At 43.1% G+C, this 27,216-nt stretch overlaps 1 protein-coding gene across 5 annotated transcripts in view; it reads right to left on the reverse strand.

Annotated features, from left to right (window-relative positions):
• Egf (epidermal growth factor) overlaps positions 1-27,216 on the reverse strand; it is a 60,402-nt gene that overhangs the window by 16,753 nt on the left and 16,433 nt on the right. Inside the window, exons 6-20 of one of the 5 annotated variants that reach the window (XM_048333644.1) lie at positions 22,227-22,352; positions 20,929-21,051; positions 19,708-19,830; positions 18,755-18,880; positions 17,073-17,209; positions 14,985-15,133; positions 12,849-12,953; positions 11,922-12,145; positions 9,052-9,219; positions 7,944-8,093; positions 5,008-5,124; positions 2,512-2,522; positions 1,893-1,998; positions 611-766; positions 203-555 (exon numbers count right to left, since the gene is read on the reverse strand). In XM_048333644.1, coding sequence (XP_048189601.1) covers positions 407-555; positions 611-766; positions 1,893-1,998; positions 2,512-2,522; positions 5,008-5,124; positions 7,944-8,093; positions 9,052-9,219; positions 11,922-12,145; positions 12,849-12,953; positions 14,985-15,133; positions 17,073-17,209; positions 18,755-18,880; positions 19,708-19,830; positions 20,929-21,051; positions 22,227-22,352 — 1,970 coding nt within the window. In that variant the 3' untranslated portion in view covers positions 203-406. Of the gene's footprint in view, positions 1-202; positions 556-610; positions 767-1,892; positions 2,010-2,511; positions 2,523-5,007; positions 5,125-7,943; positions 8,094-9,051; positions 9,220-11,921; positions 12,146-12,848; positions 12,954-14,984; positions 15,134-17,072; positions 17,210-18,754; positions 18,881-19,707; positions 19,831-20,928; positions 21,052-22,226; positions 22,353-27,216 lie in introns of those variants that run through there. The other 4 variants (XM_048333641.1, XM_048333643.1, XM_048333640.1 and 1 more) reach the window with 4 other exon arrangements.

The raw sequence follows: 27,216 nt of genomic DNA on the forward strand, positions 1-27,216 counted from the left end.
CAGGAGGTTGAGATCTGAGGAGCAAAATTCAAAGCCAGCCTGGCAAGAAAGTCTACGAGACTTTTTATTTCCAATGAATCACCAAAAACCAAGAAGTAGAACTGTGGCTCAAGTGGTAGAGCACTTTGAGTTAAAAAAAAAAAAAGGTCAAGGTCAGTGCCCAGGCCCTGAGTTCAAGTCCCAATAAATAAATACCCAATAAGAACCAGTCACTAAACCATGCCTCCTTTCCCCCCTCCCCGCAGCTGTGACTTACCAGCAACCCACAATGGCCCTGTGGCTTTCTACATTCTCATCTCCAAATGCAGTGACAAAGAAAGGCTGTCCAGGTCCTTCCTGATGGCCCAGGCCACAAAGCACCAACAAGACACGGGGTCACTCAACTCCCAGAGGGGCTGGAAGCTGGCTAGTACAGCCATGGCCAAGGACAATGAGGAGACTTTCCTAAGAACAGAACAGCTGGCCCAAATCCTCTCGTAGACTTGAGATGTGTATCACTCAATCCCATGCTGTCATCCTTTGGCCCAACACACCCATAAATTGTTACGATTCCACCTTCACATGCTGTCATCCTTTGGCCCAACACACCCATAAATTGTTATGATTCCACCTCCCCTGCCCCCCTCCTTCGTCCTCTCACCCAGACAGTGAATCCCATCTCCTCGGAAGCCTTCTGAACACTGGCACACGTAGCTGCCTTCAGTATTAATGCACTTGGAAGAGGCAAGAGGACAGGCCGCAGTACCCAGTGTGCATTCATCAATATCTGCAGACAGAATTGTGAGTGGGTGACATCCTCAAGCATTCCTGGCATAGTGGGGGTTCACAGGAATGATAGAGCCCTTGACAGGTACTGGTGGCAAGTAGAATGCAGACCTTGTTTCTTGGATATAAAGTCCACTTTTTTTTTTTTTGGGGGGGGGGAGGTATATGTGTGTCAGTACTGGAGCTTGAATGTATGGCCTGGGCACTTCCCCTTAGCTTTTTTGCTCAAGGCTGGTACTCTATCACTTTAGCCACACCTCCACTTTTGCTGGTATTTTGCTGGTTAATGGGAGATTTTAAAAGTCTCCAGGTGTTCCTGCGTAGACTGGCTTTGAACCACAATCCTGAGATCTCAGCCTGCTGAGTTGTTTGAACTACAGGTGTGAGCCACTGGTACCCAACTTTTGAAGCCTACTTTTGAGTTAATTTATCCAGAGTTCCCACTTGCTGAATAGCCAAGTGTGTGCAAATAAATCACTTCCTGCCAGGGCATCAGAACAGACTATTTCCCAGTAATCACTAACCTAGCATTCTGAGGTTATACTATAAACTAGAAACCTACCCTAGCCTATTTGTTTGACTAAAACTTGTATATGAAGCTTCTGTGGAGAAAATGTTCTGTTTTCATTGAAATTAGTGAATTCGCAAATTTGCCCTGAACTCAGGTTCACGCTTTTAGAGCTCATTATAAATTCTTCTTGTTCGTGTTACCCTTATTTATTACATCATTTAATATACACTTAATGTAATGCAATATGTGTCACAATTATATGTACGTAGATCTGTAAGTCTCATTTTCCATGCATGTCTCCTTTTTAAGTTAACATCCCATTATCTATTTAAAACTGCTGATGACATAAATCCTTCTGGATATTTGGAGTCATGGAGAGCAAAGTGAGTTTCTGGGGCTGGGAATGTGGCCTAGTGGCAAGAGTGCTTGCCTCCTACACATGAAGCTCTCGGTTCGATTCCCCAGCACCACATATATGGAAAACGGCCAGAAGGGGCGCTGTGGCTCAAGTGGCAGAGTGCTAGCCTTGAGCAGGAAGAAGCCAGGGACCAAAAAAAAAAAAGTGAGTTTCTGGCTCACAAATTTTCACATACATCTATCTGATCCTGGCTCTTACCAACACATGCTTTTCCATCACCAGCAAACCCTTGCAAACACCGACACGTGGCATTCTCGCCTTCAGAGGCACACGTGGCGTGCCTCCCGCATCCGCTAGCGCCACAGTCATCTCCACCTGCAAACAGCAAGAACCCCTTCCATGACTGGCAGACTTCAGGCGAGTGACAATGGGCTTCAGTGTCTAGGGTTATAGAGAACATTCCAGCACTGCTTTTTGCAGGTTCTAGGACAGGCTAGTCCACCAAATAAAAGCATCTGGTTGCCTTGTTAGCTACATTTATATTATAGGATCTGTAAGCCACATGATTCTGTCTTTTCTTCAGGTTTTTTTTTTTTTAATTATATAACTTGAACTCTGGGCCTGGGCACTGTCCCTGAGGTTTTTTCCCTCAAGGCTAGTGCTCTACCACTTTGAGCCAGAGCACCACTTTCAATTTTCTGGTGATTAATTGGAGATAAGAATCTCATGGGCTTTCTTGCCCAAGCTGGGTTTTCTGCTTTTTTTTTTTTTTTTTACATTTTTTTCTTTATTGTCAAAGTGAAGTACAGTGGGATTACAGTTTCACACATAAGGCAGTGAGTACATTTCTTATCCAACTTGTTACCTCCTCCCTCATCCCCCCGTCACCTACCCCCACCCCCCAGGCTGGTTTTGAACTTTGATCTTCACATCTCAACCTCCTGAGTAGTTAAGACTACAGGCCTGAGCCACCAGTGCCTGGCTTCTTCAAAGTGTGGCTATGTAGCCCAACTCAGGATCCTTCTATCTCAGCCTCTGAACACTGGGCTTATAAGTATGTGCCACCATGTCTGGCTAAACTTAGTATTAAATTTAGTTTTATGTGAGTTCAAAGAGCCCTGAGTAAACCTGTTTGTAACTTCTGTTTTATTGTTTTGTTTTGGGGACCAGCACTTGGCCTTGAACTCAGAACCCAGGCACTCACTGTCCCTGAGCTGTTTCACTCAAGGCTGGCACTCTACCACTTGAACCTTGGCTCCCCTTTCAGCTTTTTGGTGTTTAATTGGAGATAAGAGTCTCATGGACTTTCTTGCCCAGGATAGCTTCGAATCTCTTATCCTCAGATCTCAACTTCCCGAGTAACTAGGATTACAGGCATCAGCAATCAACACACAGCTTGTGATATTTGCAATTTGAACCATAACTTTTTAGGAAATAGACAGCCTCAAATTAAAAAAAAAATTCCTTAACAATCCCTAACCAAGTAGGCACTGGTGGGTCATGCCTGCATCCTAGCTACTGAGGAGGCTGAGAACTGAGGATCGCAGTTCAAAGCCAACCCAGTCAGGAAACCCCATGAGACTCTTATCTCGAACAAATTACTTAAAAAACCCAGAAGTAGTGCTGTGGCTCAAATAGTAGAGCACTCTTCTTGAGTAAAAGAAGCTCAGGGACCATGCCCAGGCCCAGAGTTCACCAAAAAGAAAAAGAAAAATCCCCAATCATTGTGGCATGCAAGGAAAAGATCTATTCTCTCCCTTAAAGACACACAGACTAATACGTAACACTTAGATCTTCATATGCTACAGTTCAAATGGTAAAAAGATTTATTATCGAGTTATTAATATCATCTGTCATACATAATAGAACATGTGTGTCATAGCGCGTGTTTATTAGCAAGATTTATGCAGTGGCTTGCACGCCTCTAGGCGCTCTGAGAGTTATGACCCACACAAGTTAGATACTGTCATACTTCGCTGAAATGCAAGGGCTCCAGGGGACAGCCTTACATGCTGAGCCATAAACAGGAGCACACACTTTGCTTTGCTTTTTTTCCTTTTTGGCTTTAACTACCTATGTACATAGTGATTGTTCAAACGCTACCCACTCTCCCTTTTCTTTGGAGTTGGAGAATCTATAAACAACTATCATCCATCTCTTTACTGGTGTCTTTGTTCATCTGGATACAGAAAAAACAAAAGAAGCCCTCAGAACTGGCTCATCAATCACAGGAGCTTAAAGGAGCCAAGCAGGTCCCATGTGACTGCACACACTGGGTGGTAGTGTCTGGTTTGCTTAGCTACTTGAGAAAGAAGAAGTTTCCTGTGGGGACACAGGCCTTTCACGCTCACCTGGTCACCTTCTGTCACTCACGACTCTCAGGATGACTAAGTGCAGAATACACATTGGATAGTATCCAGTGGCCCAAGATATTTTAAATCCCTTGCTGCTAGATGCTGGTAGCTCACACCTGTAATCTTAGCTACTGAAGAGACTGAGACCTCAGGATGGCGGTTCAAAGCCAGCCCAGGCAGGAAAGTCAATGAGTGTCTTATCTCCAATTAACTTCTTGAGCTGTGGCTCAAGAGGTAGAGTACCAACCTTAAGGCAAACAAAACAAAACAAAACAACAAAAAAAAAAACCCTAAGGGACAGAGCCTAGGTCCTGAGTTCAAGCCCCAGTTCCAACACAAAATAAAATGAAATGAATGCACTTGCAGAATTATCTTGAATTAGAATATGATGCAGGGGTTGTGTGCAGAAAGGATGGGCTAAAGCTATACTTCTTTCTGCCATAATCTAGTTCTGAACAGAAGGCTTATGAATTTACTGTCTAGCAGTTTCTGCTAGGTATGCTTTTCCTATGATGGTTGTAAGATTCAGAAAGTCATTTGTGTGTGTGTGTGTGTGTGTGTGTGTGTGTGTGTGTGCGCACGTGCACATGCCAAGACTAGGGCTTAGTTTTTACTCTCAAGTATAGTACTCTACCACTTGATCCACACCTCTACTTCTGGCTTTTTGTTAGTTAATTGGAAATAAGAATCTCAAGGATTTTTCTACTGCAGCTAGCTTTGACCTTTGACCTATAAATCTTCTCTGAACTTTGATTTTCTGAGTAACTAGGATGACAGATATGAGCCACCGATACCTGGCTCCCAAGTTACATTTCTTCAAAGAATATTTACCTCAAAGACTCTCTGTGTGTACGGTTCATGTCCAGTCTAATGTGGAGCTGGACACAAGTCAGAGGAGAACAACAGGAGCTCAAGTTGTTTCCCCAGCCTTTTGTAGACATAGTCAATATTTAGTGAAATGCTCAGTAGAATGGAACTTCCTGGAACCATAGCTGGACAGGGAAACTCACTTTCCATACCTGACACCATGATTTCCACTAACATGTCCTGTGGTGCGGTGACGTTATCTTCCAATGCTCCAGATTGGGCTACGTGGCCCAACAGTGCCATGCCGTCGCCTCCATCTCCTTCAGCACCTGTGGAAAGCCAACAGATGCCATTCATTTTGTTTTTCTGTTTCAAGGGCAGTTGTTTTTCGTGCATGCTTACACTTGTCCTTTGTACATGAGCTCAGTAACCAGATGTAGTCAAGCTAGCACGTCTTGGCAAGACTTCTCCTACTGTCCCACGCTCTCCAGCGGTACCCAGTCTCCTTGGGGAAGCCAGAGGAGTAATAGATGGTAGTCATGGGCAAAATAAAGTCCTGATGGACCCAACCACCTCATAACCACAGACCAACAGAACAAGGACAAATTAGTGAGATCATTCCCCCCAACTTGTCCTCCACACCCACTCCGCCCCACTTTAGGCTTGGTTTGTGTTCACTCTAGCCTGATCTTTACCTGCACTTTAGAATGTGAATGGGCGGGAAGAAGCAGGATGAATGCGGGTATGGGTTCACTCACTCCCACTTCCACAAGGCGCTCATGATGGAAGATAAGAATGGCTGTTTTGTTTTTGAAAGTCGTGGCTATTGACTATACAGCTTTTTAGTATTCTGTTTAGTAAGTGAGAAAGGCACACAAAGTGCCCCCAGTGCCTACCAAGTTACCAGAGGCAAAGCACTCGTAATTATTGTAAAGTGTGAGATGAAACTTATGTCTTTTCAAAACAAGAATTTCACGAGACTGCTCAGGGGCTGGAGGAGTGGCTTGAGTGCTAGAACACATACCCGGCAAGCACAAGGCCCTGAGTTCAAACCCCAGTACTACCAACACCTAAATATCTGTTAAATAAAAAAGGTTGTGAATCAACACTACTTCTCCCAACCCCTGCCTTCATGAACATAGAGTTTCTTCACAGCCTTTAACTAAATTGATAAACCACAGATTTCACATAGAACTGGATATTACAATCCAATTACAGTCCTCTATTAATTGAGACTTAAATATATAAATAGAAAAGTAAAGCACCTTTTTCATGAATAGGTTTTTGCTGTGGAAACAACAATATTAATATTAAAAAATGTGCTATAGGGCCGGGAATGTGGCTTAGTGGCAGAATGCTCACCTAGCATTCATGAAGCCCTGGGTTCGATTCCTCAGTACCACATACACAAAAAAAAAAGCCAGAAGTAGTGCTGTGGCTCAAGTGGTAGAATGCCTTGAGCAAAAGAAGTTCAGGGACCAGGCCAAGCCCCTGAGTTCAAGCCTCAGGACTCACCAAAAAAGAAAAAAAGGTGCTATATTAATAGATTGAAATGAAGTTAATGATTTTAACAAAAACTTTGTATTAATCTCTAAAATCAATATTGATAGGTATATTCCATATTAAAAACTCTTTAGGATTTTCAGTAAGTTTAAAAAATAAAAGTGGGCTCGAAATGTGGCTTAGCAGTAGAATGCTTGCCTAGCATGCAGAAAGCCCTGGGTTCAATCCCTCAGCACCACATACACAGAAAAAAGCTGGAAGTGGCACTATGGCTCAAGTGGTAGAGTGCTATCCTTGAGCAAAAAGAAGCCAAGGACAGTGCTAAGGCCCCACAAGCCCAGGATTGGAAAGAAAAGAAAAGTATAAAGGGATCCAAAGAGTAAGAGGTATGAACCTATTGTCTTTGGACAACAAGTTAGTAGAAAGTTCTGAAAATCCAAAATATCCATCAAGAGATGAACACACTTATTGGTAATCTCTTGCCTAACTCATATTTTTACCATGCCTATCAGATAAATAAAACATTTTTTTCCTGCCAGTATTGTGGCTTGAACTCAGAGCATAGACGCTGTCCTTGAGCTCTTTTGCTCAAGGTAGCATTCTACCAATTAAACCATAGCTCCACTTCCAGTTTGTTGCTGGTTAAGTGGAGGTAAGAGTCTCTCAGATTTTCCTGCCTGTGCTGGCTTTGAACCACAATACTCAGGTCTCTGCCTCCTAAGTAGCTAGGATTACAGCCATGAGCCACTGGCATCTTACAAATAAGACTTTTAAAAAACAGTTCAATGAAATTTAAAATATCGTTGGTATATTTTTGGTGTCAGGATGGATTTCTTATACCTGTTTCATATCTTGAAGTCATGTTCATGAAGGACTTTGATTTTCCTATTAAAACTTTACATATGAGAAGAAGATGGTTACATTACACCTTCTAAAACTGAAGATATTAAACACCTAAACAGGCATGGTGCCAGCAGCTCATGCCTGTAATCTTAGCTATTCAAGAGGCTGAGATCTGAAAACTTTGGTTCAAAGCCAACTCAGGCAGAAAAATCTGTGAGACTCTTATTGCCAGTTAACCAGCAGTGGCTAGAGTGCTTGAAAAAAAAAAAAATTCAGGGACAGAGGATTGGGGGAGGAGGGTGGGTGGAAGACAATGAGGAAAGGGGTAACAAGTTTGACCCACTATCTTGTGTATGTAACTGTATGTAACTGTAACCCCTGTGCACATCACCTTGACAATAAAGTTTAAAAAAAAGCTCAAGGACAGTACCCAGGCTTTGAGTGCAAACCCCAGGACCAGCACAAAAACCAAGAAGCTCCTAAACAAAGTCTCTAAGTACATGTGTGAGGGGTCAAACACCACCATTTATTTCCCAGCTAGGCCTAATTGCTACAAATGGAGAAATAAGGGAAGGAGGTTGGTTGGAGCTAAAGACTTTATAATGAGCGTTCAATCAAATCCGTAACATGGAACTAAAAACTCCTCAGAGGGGTTAAAAAAAAACTCAACCACAGTCTTGCATTCCTGGAGACCAACGCCTCAAATACACAAAATAATAAAACTCAGCAAAAGCAGAGGCAGGGATGGCCCCCAAGGGCTGGAGGCTGGTGAGACAGTTAAGACGTCTAATTGATCCATTACCAGCCGCTGGCGGATGACTCTTCAGAGAAAGACACATCCTCCCATCCGGGGCTTTTGTAAAACCTTCACGACAGGAACACTGAGCAGTTCCCAAGCTCTCCTGGCAAATCTGTTGACAGCCTCCATTCTGATGTAAGCAGGGATCAGCACCTAGAGGAGGGAAAAAGCAGCCAATCCACAATTGAGCTGGGAGGCATAAAGGATGTTGTCAGTCATAGTCTACATCTTTGGGAAGAGACTTCTGGGTATTTAAACAGAGGGGATGTGATGAATTGTTTCAGAAAGATTCTCTAAGGAGCCTGCCTCTACAGTCAGCTCCAAACGCTATTACCTTATGAGCATTTACTGACTGTAGCCAGTACTTTTGCTCAAAATGCTCTCTGGTCAGATGGGATCTCTACCTGCTGATACAGTCAGGTTGACACAGGACAATGGAGACAGGAAGCTAATGCTCCTAGAGTCTCCTTGCTCCTGACTAGCGCTCCCTGAATGGCATATTGGAATGGGAAAAAAAGTCACAGGACAGGAAGACATTTCTACTGCAAGAACCTCAACCACCTGCCTTAAGAGCTTGAAGCCATGATCCTAAAAATGTAACAAGTAAAATCTATTCAGGGAGCATGGGTACTGTTGAGGCAAAAAAAAATAAGTTCAAATGACTTAAATGACTAAGTGGATTAACAAACCACTGGAGTGTCTTAGTTCAATCAAATTGGAAACCTTAGAATTTGTGTGAGTATATGTATGTGTGTGCATGTGCTGGACCTGGGCTTTGTCTCTTAGCTGTTTTTGCTCAAGGGTGGTGCTCTACCACTGGGGTCACAGCTTTCCTTCTAGCTTTTTTGGTGGCTAATTAGAAATAAGAGTCTCACGGATTTTCCTGCCCAGGCTGGCTTTGAATTGCAGTCCTCAGATCTCAGCCTCCTGAGTCGCTAGGGTTACAAGTGTGAACTACCAGTGCCCGACTCAGAAAAATCTTAACATCTACCCAGAGTAGGGGAAAATTGAAAAGTCCTTTCCACCACCCTCACCCCCATGCCCGGCTGTCATCAGCTACAGTAGTGGCAGGTTGTGGCCAAGGAAGGCCTACGGAACATCTCCAGTGTACCTGGTTTTGCCAATGGGTGGACCACAACCAGAGACGAGGGCTTCAGCATGCTGCCTCGGAGACATACCCTGTTTGTGCCAGTCCTCTTGTTCACCCTTATTACCGATGGCATAGCCCAGTCCGAGATCCACAGGTGATCCTCAAACACCGCTAGGGCAAAGGGGCGACCTGGAAGTGATTCAGAGCCATGAACTACAATGAAGATTTGCAAGGGGACCAAGCTGGAAATGGGCAGCATTCCTACACTAACATCTCTCCCACAGCTGCTGAGCCCATTCCAACTGCTACCTACACCTGCATTAACAGAAACCCCAGGTGGAGGGAACTGGGCTTTAGCCTGACAGTAGGAGGGCCTAACAAAGCCCATTGTCACTCAGCAGGTGAAGGGTTTCTGTCTTAATGACCCAAGAAGGAAGTAGATGAGGAAATGTTATGTAGTTATGCCTGCCACGATTTATAAGCTAAGTTCTTTGGATTTTCTTTGCCTTAGGTTCTGGGGCTATTTTTCCCTTAATGCATATATTCTTTTAAGATATAATATCATTATTATTAAGATGTTGTACAGAAGGATTACCATTTCACAATTCAGATGGTTCCTGGTTTTGAAGGGCTGTCATAGCAATAGGTAAAATTCATAGAGGTTAAAATTTTGAGGTAAGTGGGGTCCTGGTGGCTCACGCCTGTAATCCTAACCACTCAGGAGGCTGAGACTTGGAGATTAAGGTTCAGAACCAACCCAGACATGAAAGTCCATGAGATTCATGTCTCCAATTAACTACCCAAAAGCTGGCAGTAGAGCCATAGCTCAAGTGGAAAAGCTCATGGATAGTGCCTAGTCCTTGAGTTCTAGCCCCAGGACCAGCACAAAAGCATTTTTTGAGATAACTCTTTCTTCAAATTCCTGTTTATACCAACACATTTCCCTGTATTCGCCCCAAGCCCTTCCTGCTCTGTCCTGTCATCTTAGTCTAGTGAGGGCCCAACGCCAAGCTTCCTGCCTCCAGCCTCAATCCACAGGACTCTTTCCCTGGCCTACTAATATGCTGCCTCTCATCTTAATTTCTCCTCTTCTTGACTCCACCCACTTCTGTTTCTTTCTCTTCTTAAGGGCATTCTTGGAAAAAGCCAGTGTGCTTTATGCTGCCTCCATTTCTATGGTTCCTGTTAACATCTAGGTAGGGTTCCTTCTGAGGCCCCAAACCAAATCCACCTGTCCAGGCCATCAGAAACTGCTTTGACAGGCAGGAAAAGAATCAGGGAAGTGTGATCACACATTACTCAAACAGTTAAACACAGGAATGCTAAAGAGGCCCAAACTTGAAAGCTGAGTCATATTGCATAGGAGCCCAGAGGGTGGTGAATTAGAACCCAGGGCTCCCTCTGGTGGCAGAAACCTCAAATGACCTGTCGGGTGAAAGTGAGTCTCCATCCTATTATATAACATTAACACCCATAATTCTTTTTAGGTGGTAAAACATACAAGATGACATTTACCACCATAACCTTTCTAAGTGCCTAGTTCAATACTGTGGTTTCTGTTCCAATCTATAAATCTTTCACCTTTTACTAAGTGTTCAGTTCGAGAGTGTTATGTATATTTACAATGAATTTCTAGGCTTTTCATCTTGCCAGACTAAAACGCTCTGCCTATTAAATGACACTCATGTCTCTCTCCATCTCTCTTCTGGCAAATATCATCCTACTTCACATTTTTGGCCACTCCTCAAGGTCATCCATTTGAAGCATGTAAGAAGTAGTAAGTGTTTCAACTAACAAATACCCCCACCCCTTATCGCTTTTCATTAATTACCATTATATGTGAATTCATTTAATCTTTGTATTAAAAATCTTGAGCAGGCAGCTGAGAGCCACTATATAAATTTCAATAGATGGCATTAGGGGTTAGGAATGATTATTTAGATAGTTTCAAACCAAACGATTTGATAATGGTCTTCAATAACAAGTCACATTAATCAGATTTTGGTAGCAATTCAAATTACAAATCTATGTTTTGGTCTAGAATATGATGTTTTTGCTATTGTGGCTAGGAATGTTCAAGTCCCTCTCTACCTTCTTCTGGCAGTTTTCATTTACTTGTGTGGTGTTTTCCAAATAAGGAAGGTTCTCTCATGATACTCCATGACTTCACAGAAATCTCCATGTCTGGCCTGCCCTGTAATACTGTTGCCTTTTATCATGATTTATTTCCTATATGTCCTGGTTCAAAGCCTGTATTTGCAGACTCCCTAAGTCCATGTAAATCTCCCACTTCTAATGCAAGCTTATCACCATCTGCACTTCCCTTTTATAGGCTCAATGCCTTAAAAATATTTGTGAGAATAAATGGTTTTTACCAGTCTTGGGGTTTGAACTCAGGGCTGTCCCTGAGCTTCTTTGCTCGAGGCTAGCACTCTGCCACTTGAGGCACAGCGCCACTTCTAGCCTTTTCTGTTTATGTGGTACTGAGGAATCAAACCCAGGGCTTCATGCATGCTAGGCAAGCCCTAGATCTACTACTAAACCACATTCCCAGTCCAAGTTTTTTATTCCTAAATTTAGAAAATTTTCATATTTTCATTTTGATTTGGGGAACCTTATAAAAGAGAAATGATTGTACAACCAGTCTTTCCACATTTAGGTAATCTTGCAGCTCCTCATGCCTAGAGAAGTTTGTCTGACTTTCTTTTCATCATTTGGTAAACTGTGTGTGTGTGTGTGTGTGTGTGTGTGTATTTATGTATCTGTTTGTTTTGTTGGTGTGTGTTGGTATGTTGGTGTGTCTCCATGTGTGTCTCTGTGTGTGTAAATATTGTGGTTTGCATTCATCAGCACTCAGTCAAATGAAGAAACGGCCCACCCCAAAGCCTCACCTACATCATTCTGGGCAAGTCTTCGGCGTTTGGAACCATCCAGATTGGCCATTTCAATGACTGCCAGCTTGGCATCGCACCAATACAATGTGTCTGTCAAATAGTCAATGGTAATCCCGTTGGGCTCCAACAGATCAGAATCGGCTAGCACCCGCCGGCCGAAGCCTTGTAGGGAAGAACTTTCAATTTTCGGATGAATCCCAGTATCTGTCCAGAATAATCTCCTTTAACAACAACAAAAAAGCAAACAACAAATAAAATCTGCATGAAAAATTTTCATTTATCACCATTGAAAATATCAGTAAGGGCTGGAGGTGTGAAGTGATAGAATGCCTGCCTAGTATGAGCAAGAACCTGAGTTTGAATCCTAGAACTACAAAATAAAAAATATCAATATAAATACTTCAAGATATACTGAAGTAGGACACTAGGTATGAGGCTCTCCATTCAAGTTCTTCTACACAGAGACAGAAAGACAGAAAGAGTGAGAGGAAGAAGAGGGAAGGAAGGAAGGAAGGGAGGGAGGGAGGGAGGGAGGGAGGGGGGAAGGGAGGGAGGGGGGAGGGAGGAAGGGAGGGAGGGAGGGAGGAAGGGAGGGAGGGAGGGAGGAAGGGAGGGAGGAAGGGAGGGAGGGAGGGAGGAAGGGAACAACAGAAAGGAGGGAGAAGGGGGAGGGGAGGGGAAGAGAAGGAAGGGAGGGGGACCGACGAGAAGGAAAGGGAAGGGAAAAGGAGAAAAAGAGAGAAAATCACATGATATTAGAAAAGATGTAGCCTTTATGTTATCTACATCACTTCTGAAGATTTGAACAGATCTCCAAGAGTCCCGTGGCTTCCGATTCCACTGCCACCTGAGGTCTTGCACAAATTCCATGGCTGGAGCTGCCACAGGTCTGCAGCAGGGGCCCTGGTTTCCACAAATACCTACTTGGCCGCCGGGTGCACAGCGATTCCTTGTGGCTGAGAGACGTTCTCCTTAATGATTGGTTGACGATGTTTGCCACTTAAATCACTCCCTTCAATGACAGACTTCCTGAAATGTAGGTCATACAAGAAGGTTTTGTGATAGCAAACGAAAGCATCTTCATTCCTGATATGCTGCTTCTCAAACATATACACATATACAGTACCAAATCAGCACCCCCGAGCCAAAAGAAAAACAAGATCTCTGATGGAAAACACATTTTGGAGCTAACTTCCTGGTATCAGTCCTAGAAATAAGAGAAAGTAAAAGGGGTCTGTGACAGTGGCCTGGCAGGGACAAGGACAGGCATGAAAGTGCCCTTGATCTCCTGTAGAACCAAGGGAAGCCAGGGAGGTGCCAGGCTTCTGGCCCCAAACCAGGGAGGGGGGAGATGAACCAGCATAGGGACAGAGGAGGAAATTTATGATATAGACAATAGATGATAGATAAGTGATAAATAGATACAGATAACTGATAATAGGATGATAGATAGATAATATAGATGAAAGATGCTAGATGCATAAATGATCAATGATAGATACAGATAATAGATGACAGACAGATAGATAGATAGATAGATAGATAGATAGATAGATAGATAGATAAATAGATAGGTAGATAAAAAATGTTCACCTTGGATACCGAGGTGCCATTTTATTGATGACTGCATACCACATACTTCTCAGTTATTTATTTATTTTAGTCCATTGTGAGGCTTGAACTCAGGGCCTAGGTGCTGTCCCTGAGCTCTTTTGCTCATGACTAACACTCTACCACTTTGAGCCACAGTGTCACTTCCAGCTTTTGTGTGGTTAATTGGAGATAAGAGTCTCAAGGGGACTTTTCTTCCCCAGGTTGGCTTCAAATCCCAATCCTCAGATCTCAGCCTCCCGAGTAGATAGGGTTACAGGCGTGAGCCCCCAGCATCCGGCCTCACTTACTGTTAAGATCCTGACTGTTTCCTCTCAGTAACCCAAACACAGAGAGATTTTCTGGAACATAGAAAGCGCATGCCAAGCGTGTAAACCCGTTCCCTGGGACTTTCCTCTCTGGGTGAAACTGCTGTTCCCATGCAGGTGAACCCTAGTTCATTCACTCCCGCTTTACACAGTTTCCAGATGTTCTGATGGGGCTTCAGTTCCTGGAGCACCCCGGCACCTCTGAGTATTCGGTGAGGGACCCTGGCTGACAGCCTCTCTCACACAGCAAGGAAGTGAGCTCTTCTCAGCACCGCAGCGAGGCGGCCATTTCTCTATCAACTCTCCTCCCAGTCTTTCCTGTTCAGTTCTCAGGGTGACACAGGCCTCCTGGACACCAAAAGCAGCAGCCCTTCTTGCAGCCCCAAGTCTGCCGTGCCCAGAGGACAGAAATACCCCCACTGCACTCTAGCTCTGTGGGGCCTGCCACCCCTCCAGTCTTGCAGCCCGTCCTGCCCACTTGAGTGGCAGTCCCTCTCTGTCCTCCCAGCCGGCATGTCCAGAGTTGTCACTCACATGTGGTGTGACCTGGAATAACTCATCCTCTCTAAGCCCTGGAAAAGTTGGGGGTCAGGCTGGCTCACCCCTGAGGCTCCTCAAAGCCATCCTTTGGAGAGTGTATGTCCTCCAATTGGTAACTACATGTACTGCCTTACAATATTCCTTCTACCTATGAACAGTCAGGCATTTGTATTAATTGTGTGACTGGGCAGATAACGCCTCATCTCCCCAGCTAAACTAGGAGCTGGCTATAAGGCTTGTTAGTATCTAACGATCCTTTGTCTCTCTAGAAAACCTGGGAGAGAGGGTAGCCCAAAGCAGAGGCTGGAAGGATGTGTACTGATGGGGCTCAGAGTTCAGGTTTCTTCATTAACAACAGCCTGAACTGCAAAGTCTCAAGGCTGCTTTCTGAGTCTTTGAAATCCATCCATAGCAGTTAGTTCAGTCTTGATGATAGGAGCGGCAGGGGGCGGTGGTGGAGGGTGAGTGAGTATAGACAGTAACACAGCCCTTCTCCCATAGTTCCAGCAAGCCCCCACCAACACAGGAAGAGGAAACAAGTGGTGTTACCTAGTTCCTCTCTTCCTTCCTCTAAGGCCTCAAACCCAAGCAGGAAACGTACCCTCTGTCTGTCCAGTAGATTCGACGGCCAATCCAGTCCACAGCAAGACCTTCGGGCATATCTAATCCTTCCTCAATGAGCCTCTCTCGCTGAGAGCCATCCAGGCGAGCTCTCTCAATCCATTTCAGGGTTGTGTGGGCAAAATAGAGCTGCAGAAGAGAACAGAGGTGTGTCGGGTTTGGGCTTAGAAATGAATGTGGAATATATCTAAAGAAGATGAGGTTATCCAGGGTCTCTGTGGAGAGCTTGGCTCTGAACTCCAATGGCACTTCTTTCCCATGTGTGAAACCATCAGCAAGTTTTCTTTTCTTTCTTTCTTGGTTGGACATGGGGCTTGAACTTGAGACCTAGGTGCTGTCCCTGAGCTCTTTTACTCAAGGCTAACACTCTACCACTTTGAGCCATAGTGTCACTTCCTGTTTTCTGGTTTAGTTGGAAATTAGAGTCTCAGGGACTTTCCTGCTCGGGCTGGCTTTGCACAATGATCCTCAAATCTCAGCCTCCTGAGTAGCTGGGATTAGAAGCATGAGCCACCAGAGCCTGGTTAAATTTTCTTAGTCTTAGAAAATCTTAGTGTCCTACTTGGTAAAATGGGGATAATAAAATAACGTCTTAAGTTACATGAGATAAATAGATACACATATACATTAAACCCTTAGTGCCTGCACATATTTCTACTAGCAATTTATTATTCTTTCACCATTGGTCCATGACACAGCCTTTGTACTTGAACTTTAGTAGCTATTACAGCCTGAGATGAAGCAGTGATTTGTCATCTAAGGAGGGCTATCAGATGAGCAACCTTCAAGCCCCAGTTGGCAGCATGTCACTTTAGGGCAAGTCAGAGGACATGGGTTCCACTCCTGAATTTGCCATATGTTTGCTTTACTTCTCTGGCCAAGTCATTAAACTTCAATCTTCTTGACTACAAAAATTAGAACATACATACGCTGAAGTTGACTTCCTCTCTGGCTTTACATAATTTCAGTGTGTGTGTGTGTGGTTGAATTTAGGGCCTGGGACACTGTCCTGTTTTTGCTCAAAACTGGTGGTGCTCTACCACTTGAGCCACCACTCCAATTTTTTTTGTGTTTGTGTGTGTGGGGGGGGGGTTAATTGGAAATAAGAGTGCCTCCGAGTTTTCTGCCTGGGCTGGCTTCAACTTGAAATTGCCTGATCTTAGCCTCCTGAGTACCTAGGATGACAGGTGTGAGCCACCAGTTCTCAGCCTCACAATTTCATTTTTAATTTTTCCATGCTGTCTAACTTTGCAGGTTCAAGGTCCTTTTTCAGTTTAGTACTCAAGCTATTAAAAGATTCATGAAGGGGCTGGGAATATGGCCTAGTAGTAAAGTGCTTGTCTCGTATACATGAAGCCCTGGATTTGATTCCTCAGCACCACATATATAGAAAAAAGCCGGAAGTGGTACTGTGACTCAAGAGGTAGAGTGCTAGCCTGGAGCAAAAAGAAGCCAGGGACAGTGCTCAGGCCCTGAGTCCACACCCCAGGACTGGCAACAAAAACAAAACAAATAAACAAAAAAATGATTTATGAATTTCTTGAGAATCTTTAGAGATTATGTATATATGATATAAATAGTATGTATTTGTGTGTGTGTGTGCACACACCAGTGTTAAGGCTTGAACTCAAGGCCTAGCACTCTAGCTTTTTCTGCTCAAAGCTAGCACTGTGCCACATTAGCCACACCTTCACGTCCTGCTTTTTTGGTGGTAAATTGAACATAAGAGTCTCATAGACATTTCTTCTTGGGCTGGCTTTTAACTGCAGTCCTCAGATCTCAGCCTCCTGAAAGCTGGGATTACAGGTGTGAGTCATGGGTGCCCAGCATGATGACATATATTTAATATCAATTATTCACTCATATTTGCTTTGCCTCCATCTCGACCTCTCTCTCCTCTCACTCCCATCAAACTATCAAAAACATACTTGTGAACTCCTTGCCCCCAGTGTCTACGTTTAACGTGCTTTGGATGTAAGCATTCTGGGCTTCCAGGATTTTTCAGTAGTCTTATCCATTTGTAATAATGAACCCTGTGTTCTGTCCTGACAGCACACCCGAGGCCTACCTTGTTTTCCACTGGGTCGTGATCCAGGGCGAACACGGTCCCCACCTGCTGGCTGAGCAGTGTTCTGTACTCAGTGCCATCAAAGCGCATGCGTCGGATATCTTGAGAATTGGCGAACAGTAAAACTGGTGGTGGTCCTGTTAACGAAATTGCAAACATGGCTGCATTTGCCACAAGCCTTAGAAGCCACGAGGCATTTCTGATGTCTTTATTGCACCTCCTTCCATTTCTGCAGAATTCATCTGCTGGCTTCCCACTAGTATGCTGTAGGCACATGCCAGGATTTCACCAGGCATCCTTACCTTTCAACATGTCTGCCTTTAAAACACAAATTGCTCATAGAAAAGCCTTCATTCAGCACTCAAAACCTGAGCCAAATGAGACATTAAGTCTATAAACAATTTCTTCTTCCTTCCTTCCTCTTCCTCCTCTTTTTCTTTCTCCTCCTCCTCCTCCTTTTCCTCCTTCTTGGCTTGAACTCAGAGCCTTGCACTCTTTCTTGGCCTTTTCACTCTTGGCTGGCACTTTTTCATTTAAGCCACATCTCCACTTCCAACTTTCTGGTGTTTACTTGGAGATAAGTGTGTCACAGGCTTTTCTGCCCATGCTGGCTTCAAATCTGGATCCTCAGATCTCAGCTTCCCAAGTAGCTAGGCTTACAGATATGAGACACCAGCATTTGGTTTATAAACTTCATGGTTCACACATATTCATTTATGTGTGAATGAGAAGCCTTCTCAGCCTTGCTTTTATGAATGGGAGGCAGAATTATTTCACAGAGCTTATAATAAGATCCTGGACTCAGAATGCTGTATTATCCAAGGCCCTGAGAAGCTAAGAATATTGGGATCTGAGGCAAGGTATACAGAATTATATTGTATTATCCCAGATTATAAAAATAAATCTTCAGGAGAAACATCAATTTGGCATTAATTTATTATTTCAAAGGCTGTTGTTGAAAGATACAAGAGATGTAGCCTCAGAAACCGAAAAATCAGCTGATGCGTACAACTTCAAATTAATTTTGACAGAAAAGAAAAACATTTGCAAAAGGGAAGAGATTAGAATCAAATCAATTAACAAATATTAATTACCTCTTAGCTAGCAAGTACTTTCATACTATTCTGGTCATGACTTTCTTTGTATGTGTGCCAGATACTGACTTGAACGCAGGGTCTTGGCACTGTCCCTGAACTTTTGTGCTCAAGATGAGCACTCTACCACTTGAGCCACAGCTCCACTTCCAGCTTCTTTAGTATGTAATTGGAGATAAGCCGGGCCTGGCTTCAAACCACAATCCTTAGTTCTCAGCCTCCTGAGTAGCTAGGATTACAGGCGTGAGCCACCAGTGCCTGACTATGACTTCTTTAGTGTATTGAAAACACCATTCCTGACATTATGGCACAGCTTTCCTGATGCCAGTTAACTTCAAAATATCCTTAAATATATCACTTATTTCTAAATAGTAATAATAAACACGATGGTTTTGGTTCTTATTACTTATATTATTTATAGTCACAGGATTTATTTACCATTTCCAAAACTAAAAAACCAAACCAAAACAAACAAACCAAGAATTTCCACCAAGATGCTGAAAGCAATTCAACCCTGCATCTTTCTACGTGAAATGTGACGTCCATTTAATCGTGCAGAGACACGTGTTGGACAATCTCGGCACTAACCTGCGGCTGCACAGCTTTTGTGGTCCGGCTGTAGGTTATACCCAGGAAAGCATCCACATTCCCAGGATGCTGGGCTGAGAGGGATGCAGAGTTGGCTGCATCCGCCATTGTCAGGTGACGAGCAGCCTATAAAACACAATAACATACGAATATATAATAATCATTCAAAGCACCAAAGCACTGAGGTGCTGGCTTTTAAAATCATCTCTATGATCATTTGTGCCACTGGAATCGAGTTTCGTTTTCAGAGATTCAAGCAAAATGTCACCCCTCGATAATCCAACATCATGCATCATTTCAGTGGCCTTTGCCCTGGTGTGTTCTACTAAACTCAAGATCGAGTGCAAAGAAAGAAATACGTGTCTATTTCCTCTAGTGAGCGAGACATCTTTGCCTTTCTCCCTTTTTTGATCTCTTGACTTTTTTCTCCCCTATTTGGGCACTAGTGCTTGAACTCAAGGCCCTGAGCTTTTTTGCTCAAGGCAAGTACTCTGCCACTTGAGTCAAGGTCTAATCCACTTCCGGTTTGAGGGTAATTAATTGGAGATATGAGCCTCTTGGATTTGTCTGCCTGGGCTGGCTTTGCACCATGATCCTCAGATCTCAGCCTCCAGAGTAGCTGGGATTACAAGCATGAGCCAAGAGCGCCAAGTTCTCTTGGCTTCTTTTGCTGCATTTAGTTAGTTCAGTATAACTTTTCAAGATCTTTATTGGGTTTATTTTCAATTTTAGACTTAGGCAACATTTCATTCTGTGTAGTAAAATAAAGAATCCCTTCTATTTCATTTGTTCCTACTCATAAAGCAACATAAAGCTCTTCTATATGCTTCCATCTGTATGAAGATAAGAATAAGGAGTTATTTACTAGGGTGAAGCAAAAGGCTTCAATCACTGCTTTGATTAACTTTTAAGGTCACTTAGAAAAAAAATTTTTTTTCTGCCAGTCCACTCACCACTGCATGTTTTTCCATCTGTCTTAAGTGCTGAGCCTTCAGGACAGAAGCACAGGGGGCCCTCTGGTGTCAGCACGCAGCCATGGCTGCATTCACTTGTGTTGCTTGGACAGGAAACAAATTCTAATTCATACAGAACAAAGTTAAGGTTAGTGTGAAGTCAGGTTTGTGGGCATTCACGACAAGTAGTTGTTAACAGAAAGTACTATTTGTTGGGCACAGGTGGCTCACGCTGGTAAACCCTAGCTACTCAGGAGGCTGAGATCTGAGAATCACAATTCAAAGCCAATCTGTGAAGGAAATTCCATGAGATTTTTATCTACAATTAACTAGCAAAATCCACACTGTAGGGCTGTCTCAAGTAGTAGAGTGACAAAGCTAAGGGAAAGGGTCCAGTCCTTGTATCAGCACACACACACACACACACACACTCTCTCTCTCTCTCTCTCTCTCTCTCTCTCTCTCTCTTTCTCTCTCTCTCACACACACACACACAAAGTGCTATGCTATCTGTGTAGATTATAAAGTCAGTCTAGGGAGACAAATGACTTTTATCTCTAATTAATCAGAAAAATCTGGAAATAGAGCTGTAGCTCAGTTGGAAGAGTGGCAGCCCCTGAGTAGAATCAGTGGATTGAGGACTAGAGGCCCAGAGTGTAAACTCCAGAAACAACAACAACAATACACACACACACACACACACACACACACAAATTTGATCTAAAACTATTAAACTATTAAAGAGTTCTGATTTGGGAAGATGTTGCTAATTTCATTTGAGTTCCTTTTAATCTCAATTAAAATTCTAAATGTAAGTCATCAAAATTCCAAACTATTTTAAGTGCAACTGGACCAAATGATTCTCAAGTTCATCTGGAGAAGAGATTACATATATAAGAAAAACTAAAGCTACTTTCTAGGTGGTTAAGTACAAAGAGAAATGAGATGCTCCTAACAAATATCAAAACATAGGATATGTATTATAAATAAATGATCATAAATATATGACAAAATACAATCATTAAAACAGTGGGGAATGAGTATAACAATAGAGAGGGGATAATACAACAAGACAAAAAGCTCAGCTTAGGGAAAAACTCAAGTATGAATAAGAATGTGCTGTGTAAGGTAGTATTTTAAAACTTTAAATGGCTCTTCACTAGGTCTGCAGTAGTGTACAGTTATCAATATTTATTTTAAAGCAAAACAAAAGTAACTTACGGTGGCACCGTTTCCCATCAGGAAGGAGGACAAAGCCAGCAGGGCACGTGCAATAATAAGATCCGGGGACGTTTTCACACCCAAGAGTACAGCCATGACTCCAAAGGGCACACTCATTAACATCTGCACAAGGACCACAGCGGAGCAGAGTCAGATGGCTAATGCCGAATATAAATGGCCACATCACTATCAGCATTGGGTAGGGTAGCTCTGCTTGTATGTGTGGTAGCTGACATTGGAAAGCCTGTTTATTCCAATTCTCAGAAAGGAAGATATTTGTTCCATGACCATGGAAGCCATTTCTATTTCATCATGGTTTATACAGCCCTTTCATGGATTTTCATACAAGAATTACCCTTTGATATGGCTATCCTATATCCTTAGAAAAGACATAAGATGCTATTTACGTTAGGGACTTGAGTTAGGGATGTTCTTAATGAGCTTATGGCATTACTTGTTCTGCCAGGAGCAGCTGACTACCCCTCCAACCTCATGAAAGCATGGGGTTATCATTAATAGACTGATGCTAGATTTACATGTATTTGTGATCCACCTTATTTGTGCTGCCTTCATTGGATTTTTTTTTTTTCATCACAAAACCACTACTCCTTCTAGGAAAACAGCTGCAATGTTCTCCCAAGTTCATTCACCCAAGCCTGGCATCTCCAAGCAAGAGTAATCCTAAGTGAGTGTTCTGGGACACTTGCCTGGGGTTCTGACATTGTGAGAATGAGATGTGAGAATCATTGAGAACCCAACCATAGCTATGGTACCACACTTCTAACAAAAAATTTGCCTGTCCTGATTCACACAAAGTCAAATGCAATCAATAATAATAACAATAATAATCCCTAGAGCATGCTCTGAGAATTCTTGAACATACCCATTCTTGAACAGCTTCTGAGAGTGTTTGATCTAAGAATCCAAGACACATAAAGATCTGAGACTTTGAAAACACAAGGAGGTGGGCTGGGAATATGGCCTAGTGGCAAAAGTGCTTGCCTCCTACACATGAAGCTCTCGGTTCAATTCCCCAGCACCACATATATGGAAAACGGCCAGAAGGGGCGCTGTGGCTCAGGTGGCAGAGTGCTAGCCTTGAGCGGGAAGAAGCCAGGGATGGTGCTCAGGCCCTGAGTCCAAGGCCCAGGACTGGCCAAAAAAAAGAAAACACAAGGAGGGGCGGGGAGTGCTCTTCTGGGAAAGGGAAAAGTAAAGGAAGGATGAACTTGAAGCTGCTTCCCTCTTAGGCCCTGTCCAGTCTCCTGAAAAGCCCCTGGCTTGGGTGCTCTTGATACCTTCACAGTGCTTTCCATCTGGGCTTAAAGCATAGCCCTCCGCACATGCGCACAAGTGGGACTTGGGGTCTCGCCCACACAGGCCCCGGCTGCAGTTTCCTTTCTTTAGTTTGCAGAGTTTCTGTCCTGAAACAGAAGAGGTTTATTTGGAGTGAGTGGAAATGTGTTCCGATACTAGACAATGCTTGAGCCCCACGTGGGTCTTAAGAAGTTTACAGCTCTCTGTGGTGTCAGCAGAGGTGAAGAGCATCAGTCCAGATTTCCTAGAGTGAGGACATTGGTTTGTGCTCCCCTTGAATCACTCCCAGAGCCTCCCTCAAGATAAAGAGCTTAATCAGCGAGAGACAACATTCCTGAAATTGAAAACATTAATCATTGACATTGCTATTTCATTCTGATTTTTGCCTATCAAAAAAAGCATATAGGGTTGCGACTATGGCCTAGTGGTAGAGTGCTTGCCTCATATACATGAAGCTCTGGGTTCGATTCCTCAGCACCATGTAAACAGAAAACGCCAGAAGTGGAGCTGTGGCTCAAGTGGTAGAGTGCTAACCTTGAGCAAAAAGCAGCCAGGGACAGTGCTCAGGCTTTGAGTTCAAGCCATAGGACTGGCAAGAAAAAAAAAAAAAAAAAGGGCACATAGCCCAGGCGCTGGTGGCTCACACCTGTAACACTAGCTACTCAGGAGGCTGAGATGTGAGGATCACAGTTCAAAGCCATCTGGGGCAGGGAAGTCCCCATGAGACTCCTGTCTCCAATGAACAACTAGATAACCAGAAAGTGGCACTGGAGAGAACTAGCCTTGAGCAAAAAAACTCAGAGACAGTGCCCAGGCCCTGAGTTCAAGCCCCAAGACAACATAAAAAACAAGAAAGAAAAACAAAAAGAGGCACATAAGCAAATATACTAAAGATTAAATATCTGTTTAAGAAAAAGCAAAGCTTCAAACATAACATCATTTTGAGTGAGATAGATCAAATACTTAGCTGCTTTTGTGATCATTATTTAAAGAACAGTATCCTTCAGATCTTATATGTCATTATCATGCACCTTCTCAAATTTCTGAGTTTACCAGTTGACATCATCCTATGTATAGTGAAATATCCCAAAGTAAATAGGAAAATCTGCTCAGTGAAATAGATGCTTAGGTTGAATTGGCTACAGTTGAGTTGAATTCTGGGTAGTGGGATGCTTGGGTTATTGTAATGTTTATTAACCAAAATAGGATGCTGTGTTCAAGTAACTGCTTTGAACAATAAATGAATAATTTAGTAGCTTTATTTTTCAGATCCAAAGTGAAAACAAAACTAGAAGTAATCCTTTTGAAACACTTAAGAATCCTCTCTCTTTCTTTCTTTCTTTCTCTCTCTCTCTCTCTCTCTCTCTCTCTCTCTCTCTCTCTCTCTCTCTCTCTCTCTCTCTCTCTCTCTTCCTCCTCCCCTTGTAAATGCTAAAATGCTGTGGGGAACTGAGGAAAGCTTGAGTGTGCATTGGGGACAGACACCCAGAATGCAAGCTATAGGGGAGGGGCGGAGCTCCCGGAAGGTCAAGAGGAAGTTTGAGGTCTGGCATGGTTTAAGACAGCAATGAGCAGAGCACAGAGACTGAACTGGAGACTCCTGGGAAAAACACAAGAAAGCACCAGTACGCATGCCTGAGGAGTAGACAACGCTGGAATAGTTCTTCCAGCTTTGTGTCTCTGATCTCTTTACTTATAAAGATACCTTCCTCATTTAACTTTACCTATTTCCTTCTACTTCAAGAAACTGCCAAGAGTTAGTTAATGAACCTCATTAGCTTTTAGTTGTCATCCCTAAATCAACTAGTGTGTAATAGATATACAGAGCTGCTATACTGGGCATAGCAGAATAATCCATTTTTCTAAGGCATCTTGGGCAGAAACAAGGTAATAATTCAAAGAGCAGACTGGTTGCCTCCAGTTATTTGCGTTGTAGGGTTAAATCAGAGAGGACTTCTTTATCATGACCTGTTTGGGGATTTAGCGGTCTCTTGATTGATTTAGGTTCTCTCTTGATTTCTCAAGGTCAGGTAAACAATTTGGTTTTGGTTGGTGATATGGAACTTCAGCACCAATGACAGCATTGGAGCCTAGTACAGGAACTCAGATCACTGGCTTCTATTTAACATCAATAAAGACTTTCTTGGCTAAGAAACTTCAGGATTCCATACGAACATATTTTTTTACCCCACTGAAAATAGGATTGTGATTTGGAAGATCAAAAGAAAGGCTCCGAAATCTGCATTTATACAAACTCTGAGGTGATTCTGATGCCAGTATTCAAACCTCACTTTGTGAAAGCCTGGACTAATGTACTCATGTGTCATACTACCTTCATCTCTTCACAGGTAACTAGCTTTAGCTAGTTTGTGTTAACTACTTTAGTTATTTTGAATTTGTTCTTTCAGATCTCCTGACCAAATGAAATGTACAATCAAATCTTGCCAACTCTTGCTAGCAGTACTCTGGCATGAACTCAGGGCCTGCATGCTATCCCTTCGCTTTTTCTCTCAAGACTGGCTCTCTATCTCTTGAGCCTCTGCTTCACTTCCAGCTTTTTGGTGGTAAATTGGAGATAAGAGTCTCACAGCAAAAAAAGAACTGACGTAGGGGGGGAAAAAAAGAGTCTTACAGCCAGGTGCTAGTGGCTCATGCTTATAATTCTAGCTACTCAGGAGGCTGAGATCTGAGGATCACAGTTCAAAGCCAGCCCGGCCAGGAAAAGTCCATGAGACTCCAATTAACCACCAGAAAACCAGAAGTGGTGCTGTGGCTCAAGTGGTAGAGCACTAGCCTTGAACTGAAGACTTCAGGGACAGTGCCCAGACCCAGAGCTCAAGCCCCACAACCAACAACAACAAAAAAGAGTCCTACAGACTTTCCTGCTTAGGCTGCCTTCAAACCATGATCCTCAGATCTCAACTTCCTGAGTATCTAAGATCACAGGCATGAGCCACTAGAGTCTGGCTTAAATCTTTCCAACTCCTAATTCATATGCAGTATTGCTTACTAAGATTGACATTGGACAGTCTTTTAGATACTGATTTTGATTAAAAATTTTGTTTGCATTTGTGTTTTTATGCCAATTATGCATGTGCAATTAACATTCTTTTTCATTGTCTCTACATGCTTCAGTTAAGCTATCAAAATTTTAGTTAAGCAATATTCTGAATAAAATGGATCAAGTTTTAAAATGGAATAAATTTAGAAATTTGTAAAATTATTGGGAACAAGTATACTCATCTGAACTTTCTTTTTTTTAATGCACAAAATACTTTTAACCTTACAAGTGAACAACTACAAAAAAATCCAGAAAAGTTTATATTGGCTTTTTAATTGCATGTAACCATCAGGTAACAAAAATAAAAGTAAGAGATTGTGACTAACATAAGTATTTCTTGTAAAAATCTTTCTAAACTCAGCATGATAGATGATTACAGGATTAAGAATCAGGAAAATCGAGTTATGTTCTTGTAAATCTGTTTTAAAGCAAATCTGCTTTATCCCTTTGGCTTTCATTTCTTAATCTGTGAAATAGAAGTCTTAAAGTAGATATTCTCTGATAGCTCTCCTCTTTATTTTTATTTTGTTTACTTATTCTTGCTGTATTGGGGGATTGAACCCAGGGACTTGTGCATGCTAGACAAGCACTGTCATTGAGCTACATCCTCACATCCTTGCTGTCCTTCCCCTGTGCCCAGCCTCACTCTTCTACACTAGACAGGGTCTCATTATGTAGCCTGTGCTGGCCTCGAACTAGGTATCGTGGTGTCTCAAACCTTCTGAGGCTTGGATTACAGGTACACTAATTGGAGATAAGAGTTTCATGGACTTTCCTGCCCAGGCTGGCTTTGAACCGTAATCCTCAGATCTCAGCCTCCTGAGTAGCTAGGATTGCAGGCGTGAGCCACCTGTACCTAGCATGTATCTTTGGTCCATATTTTTCATTGATGAACTTCTCAGGATAAGCATGTTCTCAATCCCGTTTATGGTTTCCATAACACCAAGCACATGCTTTTCCCAACAGAGGAGCACAGCAAATGCCTATAATCCCTGCTCAGCTTGTGTCCCCCTAGCTGCTTTGTTTGGGGTTTCTCTTGTATCTCTAGTCAGCTTTCTTTCTTTCTTCCTATATTTATTTATTATGTCTTATGTAAATATTTATTTATTTATTTTGCAGTCCTGGGGCTTGAACTCAGGGCCTGGGCACTGTCCCTGAGCTTCTTTTGCTCAAGGCTAGCACTCTGCCACTTGAGCCACCGTGCCACTTCTGGCTTTTTCTGTTTGTGTGGTGCTGAGGAATCGAATCCAGGGCCTCATGCATGCTAGGCAAGCAATGTTCCACTAAGCTACATTCCTCGCCCTCGGGTCAGCTTTAAAGATAGAACTCAAATAAACTGTCAGCCTGTGCTAGCTCCTCCACACACCCATGCTCTGCTGATTTTAATGATGCTTGTTAATAATAGCCATCACCCTTCAGTGACAGACATCGGCCTGAAGCAGTTGTTATTCTCCACTGTCAGGCTGTGATGATGATGTGACCTGAATTCAGGCTCTATGAAAGGTCATTTCAGGAAGGGGCCAAACTCAGAGGATTGAGGGTTATATATATTTTTTCTGCTTAATCTTCTTAATCTTCTGCTGATCTTTAGCTTCAAACTAGGCCAAAGCAAGCACTCAGGGTGCCGCTGCTGGCCTCAGCTGACACCCCTTCTGGGAGCCATGCACAGGGGCTAATTACCTTTAAGATCAACTAAAGCTCCTCATCCTGGAGTTTAGCCTTCATAGCCAATGGGCCTTCGATGGCCACCTGGTGGACCTGCCCCTCCGCCCCCCGCTGAGATTTCTGTGGACTCTTCCCTCCCAGGTCTGAAACCGTCTGTGTTGCATTTCCTTGTCAGCTTGCCCGCAGCATGTCTTTCTCTTCTGTGTCAAATTGTATCAGACCCATGTCATCCACCGGCCTGGCCA

Source organism: Perognathus longimembris, chromosome 24, assembly GCF_023159225.1.
Source record: "Perognathus longimembris pacificus isolate PPM17 chromosome 24, ASM2315922v1, whole genome shotgun sequence".
Lineage (NCBI taxonomy): Eukaryota > Metazoa > Chordata > Mammalia > Rodentia > Heteromyidae > Perognathus > Perognathus longimembris.